Source organism: Oncorhynchus gorbuscha, linkage group LG12 (genome assembly GCF_021184085.1).
Source record: "Oncorhynchus gorbuscha isolate QuinsamMale2020 ecotype Even-year linkage group LG12, OgorEven_v1.0, whole genome shotgun sequence".
NCBI lineage: Eukaryota > Metazoa > Chordata > Actinopteri > Salmoniformes > Salmonidae > Oncorhynchus > Oncorhynchus gorbuscha.
This window is the reverse complement of record NC_060184.1, coordinates 73,424,163-73,442,530: the sequence shown is the minus strand read 5'-3', so window position 1 is coordinate 73,442,530 and position 18,368 is coordinate 73,424,163. Positions and strand designations below refer to the sequence as shown.

General features: G+C 45.4%; 2 protein-coding genes across 4 annotated transcripts in view; one reads left to right on the top strand and one right to left on the bottom strand.

Annotated features, from left to right (window-relative positions):
* Window positions 1-6,648, top strand: part of LOC123991378 (rho GTPase-activating protein 18-like) — a 45,125-nt gene extending 38,477 nt beyond the window's left edge. For 2 of the 3 annotated variants that reach the window (XM_046292912.1, XM_046292913.1), the window contains exons 11-15: window positions 2,584-2,781; window positions 3,292-3,435; window positions 3,633-3,760; window positions 3,878-3,942; window positions 4,029-6,648. In XM_046292912.1, coding sequence (XP_046148868.1) covers window positions 2,584-2,781; window positions 3,292-3,435; window positions 3,633-3,760; window positions 3,878-3,942; window positions 4,029-4,120 — 627 coding nt within the window. In that variant the 3' untranslated portion in view covers window positions 4,121-6,648. The remainder of the gene's footprint in view (window positions 1-2,583; window positions 2,782-3,291; window positions 3,436-3,632; window positions 3,761-3,877; window positions 3,943-4,028) is intronic. The other variant, XR_006830788.1, reaches the window with a different exon arrangement.
* Window positions 6,649-6,798: 150 nt separating this feature from the next.
* Window positions 6,799-18,368, bottom strand: part of LOC123990421 (laminin subunit alpha-1-like) — a 91,934-nt gene continuing 80,364 nt past the window's right edge. Inside the window, exons 48-56 of the mRNA XM_046290969.1 lie at window positions 18,076-18,227; window positions 16,846-17,025; window positions 16,319-16,508; window positions 16,072-16,178; window positions 10,628-10,817; window positions 10,262-10,414; window positions 9,885-10,038; window positions 7,291-7,641; window positions 6,799-7,127 (exon numbers count right to left, since the gene is read on the bottom strand). Of these exons, the coding sequence (XP_046146925.1) occupies window positions 6,973-7,127; window positions 7,291-7,641; window positions 9,885-10,038; window positions 10,262-10,414; window positions 10,628-10,817; window positions 16,072-16,178; window positions 16,319-16,508; window positions 16,846-17,025; window positions 18,076-18,227 (1,632 nt within the window). The 3' untranslated portion in view covers window positions 6,799-6,972. The remainder of the gene's footprint in view (window positions 7,128-7,290; window positions 7,642-9,884; window positions 10,039-10,261; window positions 10,415-10,627; window positions 10,818-16,071; window positions 16,179-16,318; window positions 16,509-16,845; window positions 17,026-18,075; window positions 18,228-18,368) is intronic.

Here is an 18,368-nt window from a genome sequence, read left to right as displayed (position 1 = left end):
ATGCAGCATTAGATACTGTACATGCAGCAGCTACTCTTCCTGGAGTCCATTAGATACTGTGGGGTCCATTAGATACTGTACATGCAGCAGCTACTCTTCATGGGGTCCATTAGATACTGTACATGCAGCAGCTACTCTTCATGGGGTCCATTAGATACTGTACATTCAGCAGCTACTCTTCATGGGGTCCATTAGATACTGTACATTCAGCAGCTACTCTTCCTGGGGTCCATTAGATACTGTTCCTGGGGTCATTAGATACAGCAGCTACTCTTCCTGGGGTCCATTAGATACTGTACATTCAGCAGCTACTCTTCCTGGGGTCCATTAGATACTGTACATTCAGCAGCTTCTTCCTGGGGTCCATTAGATACTGTACATTCAGCAGCTTCTTCCTGGGGTCCATTAGATACTGTACATGCAGCAGCTACTCTTCCTGGGGTCCATTAGATACTCTTCCTGGGGTCCATTAGATACTGCAGCTACTCTTCCTGGGGTCCATTAGATACTGTACTCTTCCTGGGGTCCATTAGATACTGTACATTCAGCAGCTACTCTTCCTGGGGTCCATTAGATAGCAGCAGCAGCTACTCTTCCTGGGGTCCATTAGATACTGTACATTCAGCAGCTACTCTTCCTGGGGTCCATTAGATACTGTATTCATTCTTCCTGGGGTCAGCTACATTCTTCCTGATACTGTACATTCAGCAGCTACTCTTCCTGGGGTCCATTAGATACATTCAGAGCTACTCTTCCTGGGGTCCATTAGATACTGTACATTAGTCCATACTACTTCCTGGGGTCCATTAGATACTGTACATTCAGCATACTCTTCCTGGGGTCCAGCATTCAGCAGCTACTCTTCCTGGGGTCCATTAGATACTGTACATTCAGCAGCTACTCTTCCTGGGGTCCATGTACATTCAGAGGCTACTCTTCATGGGGTCCATTAGATACTGTACATTCAGCAGCTACTCTTCCTGGGGTCCTTAGATACTATACATTCAGCAGCTACTCTTCCTGGGGTCCTTAGATACTGTACATTCAGCAGCTACTCTTCCTGGGGTCCTTAGATACTGTACATTCAGCAGCTACATACTGTACATTCAGCAGCTACTCTTCCTGGGGTCCATTAGATACTGTACATTCAGCAGCTACTCTTCCTGGGGTCCATTAGATACTGTACATTCAGCAGCTACTCTTCCTGGGGTCCATTAGATACTGTACATTCAGCAGCTACTCTTCCTGGGGTCCATTAGATACTGTACATTCAGCAGCTGGGGTCCATTAGATACTGTACATTCAGCAGCTACTCTTCCTGGGGTCCATTAGATACTGTACATTCAGCAGCTACTCTTCCTGGGGTCCATTAGATACTGTACATTCAGCAGCTACTCTTCCTGGGGTCTGTACATTCAGCAGCTACTCTTCCTGGGGTCCATTAGATACTGTACATTCAGCAGCTACTCTTCCTGGGGTCCATTAGATACTGTACATTCAGCAGCTACTCTTCCTGGGGTCCATTAGATACTGTACATTCAGCAGCTACTCTTCCTGGGGTCCATTAGATACTGTACATGCAGCAGCTACTCTTCCTGGGGTCCATTAGATACTCATTCCTGGGGTCCATTAGATACTGTACATTCAGCAGCTACTCTTCCTGGGGTCCATTAGATACTGTACATTCAGCAGCTACTCTTCCTGGGGTCCATTAGATACTGTACATTCAGCAGCTACTCTTCCTGGGGTCCATTAGATACTGTACATTCAGCAGCTACTCTTCCTGGGGTCCATTAGATACTGTACATGCAGCAGCTACTCTTCCTGGGGTCCATTAGATACTGTACATTCAGCAGCTACTCTTCCTGGGGTCCATTAGATACTGTACATTCAGCAGCTACTCTTCCTGGGGTCCATTAGATACTGTACATTCAGCAGCTACTCTTCCTGGGGTCCATTAGATACTGTACATTCAGCAGCTACTCTTCCTGGGGTCCATTAGATACTGTACATTCAGCAGCTACTCTTCCTGGGGTCCATTAAATACTGTACATGCAGCAGCTACTCTTCATGGGGTCCATTAGATACTGTACATTCAGCAGCTACTCTTCCTGGGGTCCACATAAAATTAACAAATACATGACAAAGTCCAGAACAGTAATAGACCCGAACAAAATAAGATATTAAATATACCAAGAGATAAAAAGATTACACACTATTCAAATCTACATATTCATATTGATATATACAGTAGAGTTAAAATAGATATTTAGAAAGAGGAGATGTGATGCAAGATGTTATTTTTTTTACATGGAAACATTTTTTTATTTGCCTGAGCTGGGTGTTTGAAGGTGTGGAGTGAACCGGTTTGATAACCCAATGATGTCATCTCTTCCTGAGTGTACATAGACAGTGTGTTGTATAAGATATCAGTGTGTTTAGTTTGTCAACACATTTTGAATCCGCAGGCCAGATATACCCAGTGACATGCCAGTGCAAAGGCTGAACGCGCGCACACACACACACACACACATACACACAATAACTACACGCACACACCCACTCTTACCCCTCTCTCTGCAGGCGCTGTTGGAGTTCCTGAGGAAGGTGGTTGCCTATGAGGAGAAGAACAGGATGGGTCTGTGGAACGTGTCCATGATCGTGGCTCCCAACCTCTTCTCCTACCGGGGCAAGAACGCCAAACAGGAGGAGATACAGGGCGCAGCAGGGGCAGCCCACCTCGTACGGCTACTCATCACACACCAGGACCTGCTCTGGACCGTGAGTTGGCTACTACGTACACACACACACACACATCACACCACACGTACAGATACGTACAAACACACACACTCCCCCAATTTAGCTCGTCAAAGTATAAGGCGTTACGGCTGTACATTCTGAAATGACTGGTTAATAAATTGCATCTAAACTTCCCAAACTGTTCCAGTGTCGCATCTGAAATTTTAGTACTTCCAGAAATTCAATAAGGTTTTTATTAGTTTTCTTTTTTTATATCTCCTAGTAGCCTGGTTAAATCAGAAAGAATACTGCGCTCATCGTTGTGTTACTGGAAATCAGTTGTTATGCCAGGCTAGTAGACAGGTTCATTTAGCCAGTCTCAAAACCCCTCAAGGAAGGTGATCTGGGCACTTTGTGTGAAATGCAAAGAGCAGCTTGACCCAAATCTTGTGACTGATGCCTGGCTTATTAGAAAGCATATAGCCTGTATAGCCCCAACCCTTAAGCCTCTGGGCAGGGAGATTAACAGGTCTATTGTTCTCTCCTCAGGTGCCCTGCTTTCTCATCTCCCACGTGAGGAAGTTAAATGAGGCTGGTGCCAGCAAGAAGCCGCCCAGCTCAGAGAAGACCAAGAGGAAGCTGCTACAGATTAGGAGGAAGACCACTGAACGAGAGAAGACTGAGAGGAGCGAGGTAACGGTTACTGACTGTATAGTACTTTTACCCAAAAACAATTAAGATTTATTCTCAATGTTAGTTTGACTAGACAACCATATCATAAGTTATTGGGTGTATGTTTGCTCCTGACAGAACTTAATTGAGGTCGCTAGTACCTTTCAGAATGAGATTGTCACGTAATGGGACTTGAATTATCTTATCTTGGTCCACAGCTCACTGACCTCCGACAAGGGGTCATCAGGGTTCACGCCCCACTACACGCCAAGATCTCCATGGCGATCCAGCTTGACAACGAGACCAAGGCCAAAGACGTTATGGCGCGCTTCGACTACGAGAACGGGTCAGTGGGGGACGAGGATTACTATTTTCTGTCCCATACAGTACCTCTGTTGTTTATTGATCATGCATACTATAGAGATGTCTGGGTTTATTCAAATCATTCTCTTTTCTCTCTTAGTCGTGGCACCAGAAACACTAGTCGGAGGCCACGTCAGTATTTGTTTGAGGTCGGAGGAAACATAGGTACGTACCATTAAATCAGACGCTTTCAAACACATTCTGATTTATCTGTCTTTTATCGAACTAAAGAAGGCTTCTCTCTCCTCCAGGTGAACGTAGCTTGGACCCTGAGACTCACCTTCTAGACGTGTACCACGTTAATCCCCACTGCGAATGGGTCTTAAAACCCACAACCACATGAGAACTGAGGATTTCACTCACTCAAACACAGAGCACAAGCAGACTGAACTGCTGCTCTCTTGAGGTCATCCTGGTGAACTGACCATGCATGGAGGCCTGGTTGAATTGAGGTTTCATCCCCAACTACAGACTACTAAAAAGAGAGACAGCACTTAAAAAGGACTATGAAGAGGTACATTCTCCTGCTGAAGGATAGATGTTCCTGTTTTGTGGGATTAAACCTTTCTTTTAAACAAATTACAAAAAAAAGGACGGAACCACTGTACTCTGAAAATCCGGGTTCTGTATGGAAGTATTTGGAGGAGGGACAGCTTTGTGAAGACGTGCCACGCACGTGACCAACAACATACTATTTCTGGACATTTGAATTGTTTGATGCCAAATATGTACGCAGCAAGTTTCACCCACTACAGAGGCCATGGACACAGTAACAGACAAGGATGGGTCTGATAATCAAATAATGTTTACCACTTCATGCAAGACCCAGTTAACATATATTTTCTATATTTATACCACTAATTGATCCTGTTTTTAAGTATTGTCACACATAATACATGTCATTTTTTTAATTGCAGCATGTTGATTGCAAAACCATTGGGAGTGAGGAGATTCAGAACATGTGCATGATGGGAAGGAACAAGCGGAGATGGGATGATCTTATACTGAATACAGACATTGTTTCCATCTCCAACGTTGAAACAACTTCCTTTTCATGGTCTCTGATCAGGACTAGGCAGGTGATAACAATTTAGTGAAAGCTTATCCAGTCCGTTCACCTGTCAGTGGTCATGATGGAAAGGTGATGAGGAGAGGAAGCTGTGTCAGAGTATTGAAACACAGCCCCACATCAGAAACTTCATAGCAGTTTGCCTGACATGCTTCCAAACTGATTTGACTTTGTTTCACTTCAAACCACAGTGTTCAGTCTGTTTTAACCAGGCTAGTCTTTGTCTGCTTACAGTGTTTGAACTTGTGAATAATGTTTACTTTCAGGGCATGTATGTACAGTATGTATGTATGTATGTATTAGCCCAACCAACCTCTCTCCACTTTGTTCTGGGTCGTTCCACCAACTTTGTGCCTTTTGAGAAGTGTAACTTAAGTCAAAAATATTGATTTCACCTAATTTGAACATTCTGTCATAAAGAGCACATGTTAAACTTAATTTTAAAAACTGTTTTCCCATCAAGGTAAAATAAAAAAAATAAGTTCCTATTAAGTGCCAAATAAAGTGACATGGCTGACTGTAACAGGGTTGATGATTTCATCTTAAAACAGACATAAATCCCCTTGTGAGAAATTTGAAAGTAAGCTTCAAAATGTTTTTTTTTTTTAATTATTGTTTAAAAATTACGTTATGTTCGACCCCCACGCACTTTTCCATCACAAAACACCAGAACATGGTAAAAACAAAGAGAGGAGAACCAACTCGCCTGCTTTTACACCATGGGGGTTTGACTAGTAAATGTTCAATGTTTCTTTTGAAAAAGACATTTATAAAGGAATAGTTTCGCCATGTTAAAACGAGTTCAGTTCACGTAACAGGGTTGACCTTAAAATGAGGGACAGATGTAAATGAATCACTCATCACGTTAAATAAATCTTCAGAAATGACTTTTTCAGAGAAATAAAACAACTAGGACTTTACAATGATGGTGAAAACCTGGGAGACATTTTGGGGTTAAGGGGGTTAAAGTCTTTCTAGAAGTCAGAGTTGACATTCAGAGTTGCTGAATTTTGGCACTATTAAAATACTTATTGGATTCTTCATGTGGTCTATATTAAAGGGCACTTAATTGAATATAACAGGCTTTTAAAATGCCTTATTGGTGCTCGATTTCTACTTAGCATATTAAAAGCACTCTTTGTGGAACGACCAGCAGTGTTAGCCTAGCCTGGCTTCCAACCTGGTTTCACTTCAAACCATAGTAAATTCAGTCTAGTCTAACCAGGCTAATCGTAGCCTGCTTGCAGCATTTGAACTTGCGACTGTTTACTTGCAGCTCATGTACGTATTAGTCAAACCAACCTCTCTCTACTTCTGCTGTGCTGTGCTGTTACTGTAGTTCAGTGTTTGCCTGTGCCATGATTGTCAGCCTTTTGTTGTTACAAGTATTCTGTGGTCCCAAAATGAACCTGTAGAAAATGCATTCAAAACATCGTTCTGCTCAGGATTATTTAATTTATCCTTCCAAAGCCATTGTGTGTAAAATAATTGTGTGAAAGATTAATTTGTACCATAGACCTACTACAATGTGTGTATTGTCTGTATATAGAATACTGAATTTTGCACGTTTTTATTGTTTTATTTGCTTTTCTTTTATTTGACCACGACATTTTTGGCCAAGTGGCACAATGTTTCACTGACACTGAGTAACAATGGAATATAAAGTAAAGTAAAACATTTCCTTCTCACCTCAGAATCATATCTTGCCTGAGCTGCATTGTGAACAAATAGTTTTCAGTTCAGTTTCTCCTCAGAAATAGCATTCAAACTGTATTCAAACATTCTTCTGATTAGTACTCCTGGGGGAGAATGCAGACTGACAGTCATGGCAAAAGCATAAAGGGTTTGATGTGTTATGGCCGGTTTAATACGTAGGTATGTGGGCAGCCCTATACTGGAGCCAACAGATCAGGTATGTCTAGACATAAAACTACTTGCACTGACAGAATGCAGATGGCTTACTTATTTTATTAACAAATATACATTTTCTAGAACATAAGACATTCTACTGTCAAATTCATTTGGGGGAGTCAAAAGTACACAGTAATTTCATTGGTCAGTTTTTTTTTTTTAGGGTCATAGCATTAGATATGGTTTGGCATGGTTGTGGTATTATCATGGTGAGATTATGTGGCGGGGCAGGAGTGTGGAGACACTCCCTGGAGGGTGAATGCGGTACTGAAGTCCAGGATGTCGATCACGTGGCCCTTGATCAGGCGGATGTTACGCATACAACCACGGAATGACGATCTGGAAGTCAGGCAGTTCTGTTTCACTCCAACTGTGAAAGAAAGACTGAGGTCAATATATTAATTTACACTGGAATTGATCAACGACAAAGCAAAGTGGTGACAAAGGCCCAGTTAAGTGAAGTTTCTAGATTTTAGGGTCTAGGGGTTGTTTCTGGACAGAGACTGAAGGTTTTCTTTTAGAGAGGGGCATACCAGGGAAGCCTCCCACGTAGATTGGGTCCTTCGTCTCAGCGGAGGTAGACTGGGGGTGGGGGTTGTCAGTGAGCACCGTGACCCCGTCCACGCTCAGACTAAGAGCGTTCTTGGTCTTCTTGGCCAGCAGGGTGTGCCAGCGGCCGTCACACAGCCACCGGCCCAGCCGCGACGTGGCCGACACCCGCCCGGCGCCGTTGTTCACGTGGAACACCGCCTGTCCGCTGGCAAGCTCCAGGCCGATGGCGTCCACCTTGGCGCTGCTGACCCCCAGGAGGACCCCGTCAGGCGCCGTGCTGCGGAACTCCAGCGCCACCGTCACGTCTGAACCCACCTTGTACCCCTCTTTCACTGCAAGGGACAAACCACTTCATACCACTGTCACTTCTGAGCCCACCTGGTACCCCTCTTTCACTGCAAGGGACAAACCACTTCATACCACTGTCACTTCTGAGCCCACCTTGTACCCCTCTCTCACTGCAAGGGACAAACCACTTCATACCACTGTCACTTCTGAGCCCACCTGGTACCCCTCTTTCACTGCAAGGGATAAACCACGTCATACCACTGTCACTTCTGAGCCCACCTGGTACCCCTCTTTCACTGCAAGGGACAAACCACTTCATACCACTGTCACTTCTGAGCCCACCTGGTACCCCTCTTTCACTGCAAGGGACATACCACGTCATACCACTGTCATGCAGTCACATGAAGTGCTTTGAGAGACTAGTCAAGGACCATATCACCTCCACCCTACCTGACACCCTAGACCCACTCCAATTTGCTTACCGCCCAAATAGGTCCACAGACGATGCAATGTCAACCACACTACACACTGCCCTAACCCACCTGGACAAGAGGAATACCTATGTGAGAATGCTGTTCATCGACTACAGCTCGGCATTCAACACCATAGTACCCTCCAAGCTCGTCATCAAGCTCGAGAACCTGGGTCTCGACCCGCCCTGTGCAACTGGGCACTGGACTTCCTGACGGGCCGCCCCCAGGTGGTGAGGGTAGGCAACAACATCTCCTCCCCGCTGATCCTCAACACGGGGGCCCCACAAGGGTGCATTCTGAGCCCTCTCCTGTACTCCCTGTTCACCCACGACTGCGTGGCCACGCACGCCTCCAACTCAATCATCAAGTTTGCGGACGACACAACAGTGGTAGGCTTGATTACCAACAACGACGAGACGGCCTACAGGGAGGAGGTGAGGGCCCTCGGAGTGTGGTGTCAGGAAAATAACCTCACACTCAACGTCAACAAAACTAAGGAGATGATTATGGACTTCAGGAAACAGCAGAGGGAACACCCCCCTATCCACATCGATGGAACAGTAGTGGAGAGGGTAGCTAGTTTTAAGTTCCTCGGCATACACATCACAGACAAACTGAATTGGTCCACTCACACTGACAGCGTCGTGAAGAAGGCGCAGCAGCGCCTCTTCAACCTCAGGAGGCTGAAGAAATTCGGCTTGTCACCAAAAGCACTCACAAACTTCTACAGATGCACAATTGAGAGCATCCTGGCGGGCTGTATCACAGCCTGGTACGGCAACTGCTCCGCCCTCAACCGTAAGGCTCTCCAGAGGGTAGTGAGGACTGCACAACGCATCACCGGGGGCAAACTACCTGCCCTCCAGGACACCTACACCACCCGATGTTACAGGAAGGCCATAAAGATCATCAAGGACATCAACCACCCGAACCACTGCCTGTTCACCCCGCTATCATCCAGAAGGCGAGGTCAGTACAGGTGCATCAAAGCTGGGACCGAGAGACTGAAAAACAGCTTCTATCTCAAGGCCATCAGACTGTTAAACAGCCACCACTAACATTGAGTGGCTGCTGCCAACACACTGTCATTGACACTGACCCAACTCCAGCCACTTTAATAATGGGAATTGATGGGAAATGATGTAAATATATCACTAGCCACTTTAAACAATGCTACCTTATATAATGTTACTTACCCTACATTATTCATCTCATATGCATACGTATATACTGTACTCTACATCATCGACTGCATCCTTATGTAATACATGTATCACTAGCCACTTTAACTATGCCACTTTGTTTACTTTGTCTACATACTCATCTCATATGTATATACTGTACTCGATACCATCTACTGTATGCTGCTCTGTACCATCACTCATTCATATATCCTTATGTACATATTCTTTATCCCCTTACACTGTGTATAAGACAGTAGTTTTGGAATTGTTAGATTACTTGTTGGATATCACTGCATTGTCGGAACTAGAAGCACAAGCATTTCGCTACACTCTCATTAACATCTGCTAACCATGTGTATGTGACAAATACAATTTGATTTGATTTGACACACGTCCCGTAGACACTCACATACGTGTTCTAAAACACGGTCATCTATGTACTGAGCTTGTTGGTATCTTCCTAAGCATTATTCCGGTTGAAAATGGAACAGAAATGATTACCATGTTGGATTTTCCTGACGTTTAGGGACATATTTTCTTTTACATATAGTTGGCATTTGAATCTAAAACAATGTCTTGTTTACCTGAGTATTTGCCTTAAAGTGCGGCATGTAATGGTGGTAGACTCACTCAGAGCAGCATATCCGCTCCCACTGAAGAAGGTCCCGTCCTGGGCTGCAGTGAAACAGTGAGCAGTCAAGTGTTCAGACACTGGACTCTGGGTGTCAAGTTCAACGCTGTTCAGGATCACCTTCTGGATGCAGCCCGCCAAGCTGTGGGTCACCTGGATGAGGGAATATAAATATTCACATTTGGGGTTATGGATAAACATTTACTCGGCAGGAAATGTACCACCTGCTTTCAAGACCGAAACAATAATCAGAAAAACAATTTCGGCATGAATAGAAAATCAAATGGTATTTGTCACATGCTCCGAATACATTCAAATGCTTACTCAAGCAATAATGCAGTCTTAAGAATAAAGAATGTGGTGTAGTGTGACATACGTTGCCTATCTTCTTGGCGGTGTAGGTATGGGGCAGTCCTCCCAGGTACAGCTTGTTCTCTACATCCAGAGTGTTGCCTTTAGCCAGCACTGGAGCTGACGCCTGGCTGTCTACACTGATTACCACACTCTTCTTATTGAAGTCAGTCTTCACCTGCACACACACACACACACACGTTACAGGGTTGGGGAGAGTCGAGTCCTGACAACCTACCTGGTAATATCACTGCTTTCAGTCATGATTTCAAACTATCTTGAATTGTTGCAGTTTTGTCATGCATCCCCTGAATCGACCAAAATGCAATTTGACCCAAACAAACACTGCAATCTGCTATCACTTTTGGCCCAGAAGGGTGTGGTCACTAACTGTGTGCCACTGGCCGTCGTTGACCGGCACAGGGAAGGAGGCGGTGGCGGGGCCACTGCCCTTGTCACAGGTGAAGAACAGACGACCCCCTAGCAGCTGCAGAGTGGCGTAGTCCATCTGGTTGGCATGAGCCATGTAGTAGATCAAACCACTCTGGGCAAAGGTACGCACAGACAGCTCCAGAGAGAAACTGTCAGGGAGAGAAAGGAGAAGACATATGAAGCGTTTCAGCCACTGATGAGGCTATTCGGAGTTATCCATGATTTGCTGTGAGATAAAGATGTTTGTTAAAGGCTTGTTAGACTTCTATATAGGCAAGACGAAGTGGATATGACAATTTGTATTGTATTGACCATCTCATAATAATCCTAATCCTTGTTGAATAAATCCACCAACCAAAAACCTAGCCTGGTCCCAGATCTGTAGTCTCCTTCTACAGCCTGGTCCCAGATCTGTTGTCTCCTTCTACAGCCTGGTCCCAGATCTGTAGTCTCCTTCTACAGCCTGGTCCCAGATCTGTTGTCTCCTTCTATAGCCTGGTCCCAGTTCTGTTGTCTCCTTCTACAGCCTGGTCCCAGATCTGTAGTCTCCTTCTATAGCCTGGTCCCAGATCTGTTGTCTCCTTCTACAGCCTGGTCCCAGATCTGTAGTCTCCTTCTACAGCCTGGTCCCAGATCTGTTGTCTCCTTCTACAGCCTGGTCCCAGATCTGTAGTCTCCTTCTACAGCCTGGTCCCAGATCTGTTGTCTCCTTCTATAGCCTGGTCCCAGTTCTGTTGTCTCCTTCTACAGCCTGGTCCCAGATCTGTAGTCTCCTTCTACAGCCTGGTCCCAGATCTGTTGTCTCCTTCTATAGCCTGGTCCCAGTTCTGTTGTCTCCTTCTACAGCCTGGTCCCAGATCTGTAGTCTCCTTCTACAGCCTGGTCCCAGATCTGTTGTCTCCTTCTATAGCCTGGTCCCAGTTCTGTTGTCTCCTTCTACAGCCTGGTCCCAGATCTGTTGTCTCCTTCTATAGCCTGGTCCCAGATCTGTTGTCTCCTTCTATAGCCTGGTCCCAGATCTGTAGTCTCCTTCTACAGCCTGGTCCCAGATCTGTTGCCTCCTTCTATAGCCTGGTCCCAGATCTGTTGTCTCCTTCTACAGCCTGGTCCCAGTTCTGTTGTCTCCTTCTACAGCCTGGTCCCAGATCTGTTGTCTCCTTCTATAGCCTGGTCCCAGATCTGTAGTCTCCTTCTACAGCCTGGTCCCAGATCTGTAGTCTCCTTCTATAGCCTGGTCCCAGATCTGTTGTCTCCTTCTACAGCCTGGTCCCAGATCTTTGCGTGCTGTATAGCACAGCATGTTTGGCATGACAATGACCATAGGAGTTGGCAACCGATCTGGGACCAGGCTGTAAGAGGAGACAACCGATCTGGGACCAGGCTGTAAGAGGAGACTACAGATCTGGGACCAGGCTATAGAAGGAGACAACAGATCTGGGACCAGGCCAGACCCATATCAAACATCTCCAATCCAAAGTTAAATCTAGAATTGGCTTCCTATTTCACAACAAAGCATCCTTCACTCATGCTGCCAAACATACCCTTGTAAAACTGACCATCCTACCAATCCTCGACTTTGGCGATGTCATTTACAAAATAGCCTCCAATACCCTACTCAACAAATTGGATGCAGTCTATCACAGTGCAATCCGTTTTCTCACCAAAGCCCCATATACTACCCACCATTGCGACCTGTACACTCTCGTTGGCTGGCCCTCGCTTCATACTCGTCGCCAAACCCACTGGCTCCATGTCATCTACAAGACCCTGCTAGGTAAAGTCCCCCCTTATCTCAGCTCGCTGGTCACCATAGCATGTCCCACCTGTAGCACACGCTGCAGCAGGTATATCTCTCTGGTTACCCCCAAAACCAATTCTTTCTTTGGCCGCCTCTCCTTCCAGTTCTCTGCTGCCAATGACTGGAACGAACTACAAAAACTCTGAAACTGGAAACACTTATCTACCTCACTAGCTTTAAGCACCAACTGTCAGAGCAGCTCACAGATTACTGCACCTGTACATAGCCCACCTATAATTTAGCCCAAACAACTACCTCTTTCCCTACTGTATTTAATTAATTAATTAATTTAGCTCCTTTGCGCCCCATTATTTTTATTTCTACTTTGCACATTCTTCCACTGCAAATCTACCAGTCCAGTGTTTTACTTGCTATATTGTATTTACTTTTACACCATGGCCTTTATTTGCCTTTACCTCCCTTATCTCACCTCATTTGCTCACATCGTATATAGACTTGTTTCTACTGTATGTTTGTTTTACTCCATGTGTAACTCTGTGTCGTTGTGTGTTGAACTGCTTTGCTTTATCTTGGCCAGGTCGCAATTGTAAATGAGAACTTGTTCTCAACTAGCCTACCTGGTTAAATAAAGGTGTTCTCAACTTGCCTACCTGGTTAAATAAAGGTGTTCTCAACTTGCCTACCTGGTTAAATAAAGGTGAAATAAATAAATAGGAGACAACAGATCTGGGACCAGGCTGTAGAAGAAGACAACAGATCTGGGACCAGGCTGTAGAAGGAGACAACAGATCTGGGACCAGGCTGTAGAAGGAGACAACAGATCTGGGACCAGGCTGTAGAAGGAGACAACAGATCTGGGACCAGGCTGTAGAAGAAGACAACAGATCTGGGACCAGGCTATAGAAGGAGACTACAGATCTGGGACCAGGCTATAGAAGGAGACAACAGATCTGGGACCAGGCTATAGAAGGAGACAACAGATCTGGGACCAGGCTGTAGAAGGAGACAACAGATCTGGGACCAGGCTGTAGAAGGAGACAACAGATCTGGGACCAGGCTATAGAAGGAGACAACAGATCTGGGACCAGGCTGTAGAAGGAGACAACAGATCTGGGACCAGGCTGTAGAAGGAGACTACAGATCTGGGACCAGGCTGTAGAAGGAGACTACAGACCAGGCTGTAGAAGAAGACAACAGATCTGGGACCAGGCTGTAGAAGGAGACAACAGATCTGGGACCAGGCTGTAGAAGGAGACTACAGACCAGGCTGTAGAAGAAGACAACAGATCTGGGACCAGGCTGTAGAAGGAGACAACAGATCTGGGACCAGGCTGTAGAAGGAGACTACAGATCTGGGACCAGGCTGTAGAAGGAGACTACAGATCTGGGACCAGGCTGTAGAAGGAGACAACAGATCTGGGACCAGGCTGTAGAAGGAGACTACAGATCTGGGACCAGGCTGTAGAAGGAGACTACAGATCTGGGACCAGGCTGTAGAAGGAGACTACAGATCTGGGACCAGGCTGTAGAAGGAGACTACAGATCTGGGACCAGGCTATAGAAGGAGACAACAGATCTGGGACCAGGCTGTAGAAGGAGACTACAGATCTGGGACCAGGCTGTAGAAGGAGACTACAGATCTGGGACCAGGCTATAGAAGGAGACAACAGATCTGGGACCAGGCTGTAGAAGGAGACTACAGATCTGGGACCAGGCTGTAGAAGGAGACTACAGATCTGGGACCAGGCTGTAGAAGGAGACTACAGATCTGGGACCAGGCTGTAGAAGGAGACTACAGATCTGGGACCAGGCTGCTACAGATCTGGGACCAGGCTGTAGAAGGAGACTACAGATCTGGGACAAGGCTGTAGAAGGAGACTACAGATCTGGGACCAGGCTGTAGAAGGAGACAACAGATCTGGGACCAGGCTGTAGAAGGAGACAACAGATCTGGGACCAGGCTGTAGAAGGAGACTACAGATCTGGGACCAGGCTGTAGAAGGAGACTACAGATCTGGGACCAGGCTGTAGAAGGAGACAACAGATCTGGGACCAGGCTGTAGAAGGAGACTACAGATCTGGGACCAGGCTGTAGAAGATCTGGGACCAGGCTGTACAACAGATCTGGGACCAGGCTGTAGAAGGAGACTACAGATCTGGGACCAGGCTGTAGAAGGAGACTACAGATCTGGGACCAGGCTGTAGAAGGAGACTACAGATCTGGGACGAGGCTGTAGAAGGAGACTACAGATCTGGGACCAGGCTGTAGAAGGAGACTACAGATCTGGGACCAGGCTATAGAAGGAGACAACAGATCTGGGACCAGGCTGTAGAAGGAGACTACAGATCTGGGACCAGGCTGTAGAAGGAGACTACAGATCTGGGACCAGGCTATAGAAGGAGACAACAGATCTGGGACCAGGCTGTAGAAGGAGACTACAGATCTGGGACCAGGCTGTAGAAGGAGACTACAGATCTGGGACCAGGCTGTAGAAGGAGACAACAGATCTGGGACCAGGCTATAGAAGGAGGCAACAGATCTGGGACCAGGCAAACGATGGATACAACAGATCTGGGACCAGGCTGTAGAAGAAGACAACAGATCTGGGACCAGGCTGTAGAAGAAGACAACAGATCTGGGACCAGGCTGTAGAAGGAGACAACAGATCTGGGACCAGGCTATAGAAGGAGGCAACAGATCTGGGACCAGGCAAACGATGGATACAACAGATCTGGGACCAGGCTGTAGAAGAAGACAACAGATCTGGGACCAGGCTGTAGAAGAAGACAACAGATCTGGAACCAGGCTGTAGAAGAAGACAACAGATCTGGGACCAGGCTGTAGAAGAAGACAACAGATCTGGGACCAGGCTGTAGAAGAAGACAACAGATCTGGGACCAGGCTATAGACGGAGACAACAGATCTGGGCTGATTGAACTGTGCCTTCCTCTCAATTACACATAATGTAGGCTACAGTGGAGCACTTAAAAAGACTTCAAGCTAAGTCAATGGGAATGTGTAACATTAGACCTGCTCGTTTCCAAGCAGAGCCAGAGTGCCTCGTGAATTATAGATACTTACTGGGACAGCAATTAAAATTCCTATCTTTAATGAAGAGATACAATATGCACTCACGCTCAGAGAAAAGGAATCGACGATTAAGGCCTTAAGAGTGCTTTTTGCTATGCACTATACTGGATCTTACCTTCCTACGCCACTTCAATGTACTGGAATGCTGGCTTGACTCTGTTTTACACATGTAGCTAATGGCCAACACTATGTAAGCCTATAGAACCATAGACGTGTGAATCTGTAATATGCCATATAGAATTATAGCATATAGAATTATACCATATAGAATATTGCATATAGAATTATACCATATAGAATATTGCATATAGAATATTGCATATAGAATTATACCATATAGAATATTGCATATAGAATTATACCATATAGAATATTGCATATAGAATTATACCATATAGAATATTGCATATAGAATTATACCATATAGAATATTGCATATAGAATTGTGACAATCATTGAAATATCACTGGATATGATCTGTTTGTGAAAAAATAAGTTGTGAGATGTTGATGAAGGGAGACGGTAGTTGAATGAGCCAGGTCTTAGTACTGACCTCCTCCTCACTGTGTTGGGGTTGATGTTGAGGACCTTATGACTGTGTCTGGAGATGCCAAACTGATTGGCCTCTGGGAGGGATGTGCTGTTGTCCATCGATGCACACTGGAGAGAGACAGAGTGACCAAAGAACAATGAAGGAAAAGTCGAGGAACTATCGATGACGACAGGGTGACCTGTTGGAAGGTGGAAGAGCTGCTGTTTATCCTAATAATAAGAGCTGTGTGTATTTTAGTGGGTGTTACCGTGAGCGTGCCGGGGGTGAGAGCGCTGAGCTGAGTGGGCGGTGGTGGATGGGGTCTGGAAGGGTCCAGGGTGGGCTCGGCCTCCAGGTCAGTGTCATCAGGTAGTAGGACCCTCTTAGGCCTCTCCTCCAATAGACAGCTGTCCATGTCCACATTGTGGTACTTCACTGCAGCTGACAGGTCCAACAACCTATAGGGACACAGCACTGGTCAGAGCCTTGGATGGTATCCATAGTAACCCATCTCCTGACATCAAAGGTAGGAGCGAGATAAACACACCGAAGTTCCCTGTGGGAAAATCTAGTTGTTCCATCTACCTGCTATTGTATAACATATCAATCTCCAGAACATAATGACTCTAGTCACGCCACAACTACTCATGTGTCTTTCAAGTCAAAACACATTAGCAAACCACAACACCATTTAGCTAACATTGCCTTCAAATGGCATACACTTTCACGGGTCCTTTGGTTCTGATATAAATTGCACTAAACATGGTTTCATAGTGTATTGGGCGTGTGACTCACTTGGCGTCCAGGGCCAGGTTCCTGATGCAGCCGTAGAAGGAGGAAGTGGTTCGTAGCAGTCCGGCGCCCTCTTCTGGCGGGAGGCCACCCATGTACAGAGAGGAGAAGGTCAGAGAGGCCTTCTCCGAGGACAGGCGCACTGTCTCCTGGTGGTCCTCATCCACCAGTACAGTCATCGTCCTGGATAGACGACACACACACAGAGGACTGTGTCAGTAATAACTCTGCAGTGCTCTTCCCCTTGGAAAAGACTTCCTGTATATTATTCCACACTGGAATATATGATTCTTAAAAAGGTACCATATGCAATATTTACTGCTGTTCAACGGTCATTTCAAAGTGACTTTAATCCCATGGCAGTTGATTGTTATATATCCACCCTTTTATCAACCATGTGTAGGCCTATGTATAACATCAGCATGCAACGATCTGATGGAGGATCATTTCAAATGAATGTTATCATTTAGAACCATCCATCAGCATGCAACGATCTGATGGAGGATCATTTCAAATGAATGTTATCATTTAGAACCATCCATCAGCATGCAACGATCTGATGGAGGATCATTTCAAATGAATGTTATCATTTAGAACCATCCATCAGCATGCAACGATCTGATGGAGGATCATTTCAAATAATAATGAATGTTATCATTTAGAACCATCCATCAGCATGCAACGATCTAATGGAGGATCATTTCAAATGAATGTTATCATTTAGAACCATCCATCAGCATGCAACGATCTAATGGAGGATCATTTCAAATGAATGTTATCATTTAGAACCATCCATCAGCATGCAACGATCTAATGGAGGATCATTCAAATGAATGTTATCATTTAGAACCATCCATCAGCATGCAACGATCTGATGGAGGATCATTTCAAATAATAATGAATGTTATCATTTAGAACCATCCATCAGCATGCAACGATCTAATGGAGGATCATTTCAAATGAATGTTATCATTTAGAACCATCCATCAGCATGCAACGATCTGATGGAGGATCATTTCAAATGAATGTTATCATTTAGAACTATCCATCAGCATGCAACGATCTGATGGAGGATCATTTCAAATGAATGTTATCATTTAGAACCATCCATCAGCATGCAACGATCTAATGGAGGATCATTTCAAATGAATGTTATCATTTAGAACCATCCATCAGCATGAAATCATCATGTGTGTTACAGCTTAATCAGTCCCTCTTCCTGGTGCCACTCACTTCCTGTTCCTCTGTAGGATGACAGAGTGCTCCTGTCCGTCACTGAAGCTCCCAGAGCGTGATTTGACCACAACCTTGTGGATGCTCCCGCCCTCCACCATGTTGACGTGAACCTCCAAGTGCCCCGACACCAGCATGACCGCCAGGATGGGCTGATTGGAAACCCAGAGAAGGCTGTCAATATACGCTCTAATCTTAAGTCATTTTCTTGGTTAGAGAACTCCAACTAAATCATGCTACAGTCACCATGAAGCTCTCTTTACTCCTGCTATGGTGAAAAACATGGGTATACA